Source organism: Sinocyclocheilus anshuiensis, unplaced genomic scaffold, assembly GCF_001515605.1.
Source record: "Sinocyclocheilus anshuiensis isolate Anshui unplaced genomic scaffold, SAMN03320099.WGS_v1.1 scaffold1637, whole genome shotgun sequence".
NCBI classification, from domain to species: domain Eukaryota; kingdom Metazoa; phylum Chordata; class Actinopteri; order Cypriniformes; family Cyprinidae; genus Sinocyclocheilus; species Sinocyclocheilus anshuiensis.
This window is the reverse complement of record NW_015540944.1, coordinates 141,929-147,852: the sequence shown is the minus strand read 5'-3', so window position 1 is coordinate 147,852 and position 5,924 is coordinate 141,929. Positions and strand designations below refer to the sequence as shown.

Sequence of the window (5,924 nt, the reverse complement as noted above, 5' to 3'; positions counted from 1 at the left end):
GGAAAGGCGATTTGCAAAGATTCATTACAAAACATTATACTCACTTCTTCTGTAGATGAGGCTGGATCATGAATGAGTCGCGCGAACATAGACGCATTTACGTAGATCAGGGGCGCATTCCCTTCAAAAGCAAACATAATTCACTGTGTCTTCAGCGGCTCAGATGTCGGGAGTAAATGCTTTGAGAATCATTTCAGATCGGGACTTCGGAGCTCAGATCGCAAATCATTCAGTTCGCAAAATGATTCGCAAACTCACTCTGAAGTTCCGATCGAAATCAAATGATTCGCGCTCTATGCTCCGAATTCCCGATCTGAATCAATTGATTCGCGCTCTGAAGTCCCGATCTGAATGATTTGCGAACCCGCACCGAAGTCCCGATCTAAGTCAAATGATTCGCGATCCAAGCTCTGTAGTCCCGATCTAAATCAAAGTAGTAGGTGCGAGTAGGTGCCAGCGAGTAGGTGCTGTGCAGGTAAACCTCACTCCCCTGATCTCAAGAGGTGCACTAGCGATTGACACTAGAGGCTGCAATCTTTAGCCTCCTTGTTAGTGCGTCCGCCTCTCATGCCGGAGACCTGGGTTCGAGACCCACTCGGAGTGAGAACGAGGTGAGGCGGTGAGGACCCGGGAGAGAGGGGTTACATACACACACTGCCAACATACATTTCAGTTCAAACAACTTGTAAAAGTGCATGTAGCATCCTATGACCCCTTTAATCTCTAATAACGCCATGATTCTCTCTGTTGTTGGTGTTTCTTTGTCTGGACAGCTCTGTTCACACTCTGTGTGGTATCGAGGCATTTTAATGAGTACAAGTACAGGAGCGCAGTATCCGTATCGGTGCATCCCTAATATAAAATTACAAATATATAATGAATTAATGCAACAAAATAAATTAGGGATGCACGATATTATCGGACTGATATCGGAATTGGCCGATAATGGTTTTAAATGTAAATATCGGCCCGATATGAAAATTTATGCCGATATGTCTTGCCGATAAGAGATAAGAGGAATATGTTAACTCGCATGTGCTCAGGGTGTGCTAGCGATTAGATCCCGTCAACAGTGTGGCTCATTCTTGAAGCAAAGTTTTGTCTGAATGATGATTAGATTGACTGTTTGGATCGCTGCATTTAATCTGCGAAAGCACGTACAGAATGAGCGTTCTGTGTGTGATAGAGTACTAATGCCTGCTCAGTAACAATTTTTAATCTGTAGGGGGCGCTGTTGGTCTACTTCTAATTAAATTAAAAGTAAAATAGCCTACACAAATAACATTTAGACTGTGTTTCTGATTAAATAAAGCAGTAATTGATGTCAAAAATAATGAGTATGTTTTGATTTAAAGGTCAGAAGCTATAGCTTACATGAAAAAAAAAAATCACAAACATGACACTAGTAAATTAAATAATTTTATTTATACTGATTTATTCATGAATGTGCAGTATGTTTTATTTTTTAAACAAATCATAAGCTCTAAAAGATTTTCTGAATTTGTACAACTCTTTTGCTTTAGACCATCTACAAATGTTAAATATTCGAATAAAATGTTACGGTTAACCTTGCAACGATTGATATATAGTTTATTTAGGCTATAGTTATTTTCAAAGCTTCAACGTACTGTCAAAAAACCTTCATTATTGTTTATTTAATTCTAACAAATAAGTTTTTGTTAAAAACTAACCAAAATTAAAAATATTTTGCTTATAATTTCTGCACAGGAGAGACTTGGTGTTGTTTCCAAGCAAAAGGAAATATATCGGTATCGGCCAAAATGAGTTGAAAAATATCGGCATATCGGATATCGGCAAAAATCCAATATCGTGCATCCCTAAAATAAATAATAGAAATATAATTATTATTATTATTTTTTTTTTGTAATTTTGTATTTGCAATAACATCCACCAATAAATTGTTCATAATAACAGCAGACATTTTTAAAATGCATTTTTTTTTAAATCCACCAAAATTCGTTGATAGTAACAGCAGGTACATCTTAAAGATATATTAAAAAAAAAAACATTTAAAAATGATTTTACCTCCGAGTCGTTTGCTGATTGGACTCTGACAGATTGGGCTTCTCCAGCACCGTCTCCGCATCTCAACATGGTGATGATCTGCTGTTTCTTCCTCCTTCACGTCATCAGTAGAGTCCAGTGCTTCTGTAGCGTCACACGCTGCTCTCCTCTCCATCTTCGGAGGATGTTCTTTTGGGTTGGAGTCTATCTCGTATGTGTTAGTTTCCGGTAACGGCTCTGGATGAGGGCTAGTTCTTCTGGCTGCTGGGGAAGATGCTGTTTCCGGTTCCTCCTTCTCGGGAGACAGTGAATCCTGACACTCAGTGTTTGGGACGTCCTCTGACGCTCCTGTGACGGGCCCCTGAGCGGACGGTTTCTCCGTGATCTCGCTGAGACGGGACGAGCTGAAGCACAGCTGCTCGAAGTCTCCTCCCAGACGATGGCAGAGTTCGTTCACAATGACGTCACAGTCTCCGAGCAGCTCCACGTCGAAGTTCAGGTGCGGCAGCGGCTCGCGGTTGATCAGGACTTGAGGCACGTCATGAGGTATAGAGCCTTCAGAGAGACACAGACGTACAAAACAAATCACTTTATGAAAGGTAAAATTATTTTAAACCATACAATGGAATATTAGTAGAAAACCATGTAAATCCTATGTAATAGCACAGTTTTCCATACTAGAGTTCATGAGTTGATGAAAAGCTAATTTATTAAATCATAAAAAGATTTTTTTAAGACTTACAGAACGTTTTTATTGATTGTAATTATTATAATTATTTTTAGTGACATTTTTATAAAAACACCTAAAAAAAGATTTAGGAATATTTTTAAAAGAATATTTTAAAAATATTATAAAAATTATATTTAATGAAATTACATCGTCTGTGCAACGAGTTTTTGAAAACCTAAAACTTTGTAAAAATAAATATCTGATTGCTTTTGTTTTAAGCATCTTTTACATGAACAGTTTTTTGTCTTTATTATTTTTTGCCTTTTTTATTATTTAATAATTAAAAATTTGAAAAATAATTAAAATAACTTATTTGAAGTACATATATTTATTTTTTATTTTATTTAAATACATCATACTTAAATAAATTACAAAAATACTATATAAAAAAATATTAAAAAATATATTTAATGAAATTAAATGCATGCAATGAGTTTTTAAAAACCTACAACTTCACAAAAATAAATATCCGATTGCTTTTGTTTTACGCATCTTAAATAAATTTAACAACAAAAAAAATTACAAAAGAAAAATAATATTTTAAAAGAATGTTTAAAAATATTACAATAAGTATATTGAATAAAAAGAACATTTTGAAGAAGATTATTTCATTTGTTTACCTGCATGTCATGTGACAATTAACCGACATGAGAGAACCGTGAACATGCAGACGTGTTATTAAATTATATTTCTCAGGGGGACTAAAATAAGAAATATTTTAGGGAATCGCTGATGTATATGAATACCTATCAATACCAAAGCATCACAATGACACCATCTTTAGTATCCACTAAATTGCTGATTAAGCTTCAAAAACAACAGCATCTGAATTATTCATCTGAAAACACTCAAATCTTATCTGTGCATGTGAATTGCTCTACATTAGTTTTTTTTGTGTCTCAACCTGACCTGATGCATCACATCTGAATACTCACACAATATAGTTAGTTATCGAGTGCAACAACTCTATTTTTACATGCAAAAGCAACCCAGATTACTGCAGACACAGAAAACGTTTACGCACTGGGTATGAGAGCCACAGGCCGCACTTTCAGCGAGGAGCCGATCACGATGAGAAGATCCACCTCATCTTTATCCTGCTTCATGGCTCTGTGGAAAAATTCTGGAAGGTTCTCGCCAAAGAAGACAATGTCTGGTTTCATGATGGCGTACGGGACATCTGACGGACACCTCGGACAGTGAGGAACAACCTGCAGCAGAACAACAACGGTTTCATGAGCCACAACACAACCGCAAGCACATATTAAAGGAGCAGCTCAACCAAAAATGTAGTTTTCTGCAAATTTTACACACTCTCAGGCCATCCAAGATGAAGATGAGTTTGTTTCTTCATCAGATTTGGAGAAATGTAGCATTGCATCACTTGCTCTGCAGTGAATGGGTGCCGTCAGAATGAGAGCTGATAAAAACATCACAATAATCCACAGCACTCCAGTCCATCAGTTAACATCTGGAGAAGACAAAAGCTGAAACTAATCCAGCATTAAGACGTTTTTAACTAAAATACATTGAGTCCATAATCCATAATAACGCTTCCTCTGGTGAAAAAGTGCATCTCCTGTTGTCTCTCACATCCAAATCCAGCCACATATTAGTTTAGAGCTGTTTAAACGCTGCTTGATCTGTGCAGATTTCTCTCCTGATTCACACCAGAACACTTTTTCACTGGAGGAAGCGTTATTATGGATTATGGACTCAATGTATTTTAGTTAAAAACGTCTTAATGCTGGATTAGTTTCAGCTTTTGTCTTCTCCAGATGTTAACTGATGGACTGGAGTGCTGTGGATTATTGTGATGTTTTTATCAGCTCTCATTCTGACGGCACCCATTCACTGCAGAGCAAGTGATGCAATGCTACATTTCTCCAAATCTGATGAAGAAACAAACTCATCCTAATCTCGGACGGCCTGACGGCGAGCACAGCTTCAGCAAAGCTTCATTTTTAGGTGAACTGTTCCTTTAAATTTTCATACTCGAGCATACCTGATTGAATATTTCCTCCCTTATGGCCTCACAGTCAACCTTATGTTTACAGACAAGACAGGAAGCAGTCGCAAAAGAACCTAAAATTAAATTGTAAGAGACGGAGGATAAAGAAAAGAGTCTAGATAGTGACGGAATAATAAAATCTAGGTTTATATGAGGAATTCTGAGCAGATCTACCATGACACTGAATGATCTTCTGGATTCCAGCCACTTGCTCCAGTGTGTCGATATTCTGCGTGTAGTTCCTCAGTAACCTTCCCTTCTTATCCAGCATTGATATGAACCTGTGACATGGAGACGGCTGGAACTGTCCCGGGTAGATTTCCTACATCATATGCAAACAGAGGATATTGTTATTTATCTTCATGCATAAATGTAATGACATGTATGCAATTTTGATGAATAAGTGCATGCAAACGCATAAATGTAAACATAAATCTTTATTGCAAGGTAAACATTTTAACTAAAAGATCTCACCATACATTCCCCAGGTGATTAATCACAGTACATTAAAGACAAACGTTTCTTTAAATGTTATGTTCAGATATGCAAATGATGCATTATCTAATTAAATATTCACTCATTTGCATACATTTCCAGAAACATTCAGATTAAAAAAAAATCTTGTTTGATTTTGTTGACATATTAAAGGTTTTTACAGAGGGGATTTTGCATTTCCTTTTTTATGGCTCCATAAATCTGAAAATACTGTCAAACAGACAGACAAAAATAAATTTTCACCATGTTTTTAGGAGTACAATGTTATATAAATCAGCGTGAATGACATATGAACAAACCCCTCACCTTCAGAATATAGACATATATATATATAGGAATAAAGTGTTGCTGAAGTGGAGATAAAACTCACTTTGAGAAAATGGCTTTTTTTAAAGAGACGTACTGTAAATTAAATCTACAGACGTAAAGTGCAATAATAAAATTAGGCATCTGATATATGAACAAACCCTTCCATAAAAACCTTCAGAATATACTCTGCTTTTCAAAAGTTTGGGGTCAGTAAGATTTGTAATGTGTTTTAAAGAAGTCTCTTCTGCTCATCAAAGCTGCGTTTATTTGATCAGAAATACAGAAAAAAACAGTAATATTGTGAAATATTATTGCAATTTAAAATAATGGTTTTCTGTTTTAATATACTTTAAA

General features: G+C 36.0%; 1 protein-coding gene across 1 annotated transcript in view; it reads right to left on the bottom strand.

Annotated features, from left to right (window-relative positions):
* Nucleotides 1-5,924, bottom strand: part of LOC107689753 (NAD-dependent protein deacetylase sirtuin-1-like) — a 19,398-nt gene that overhangs the window by 9,828 nt on the left and 3,646 nt on the right. Inside the window, exons 5-8 of the mRNA XM_016487894.1 lie at nucleotides 4,941-5,088; nucleotides 4,761-4,840; nucleotides 3,780-3,966; nucleotides 2,047-2,580 (exon numbers count right to left, since the gene is read on the bottom strand). Coding sequence (XP_016343380.1) covers nucleotides 2,047-2,580; nucleotides 3,780-3,966; nucleotides 4,761-4,840; nucleotides 4,941-5,088 — 949 coding nt within the window. The remainder of the gene's footprint in view (nucleotides 1-2,046; nucleotides 2,581-3,779; nucleotides 3,967-4,760; nucleotides 4,841-4,940; nucleotides 5,089-5,924) is intronic.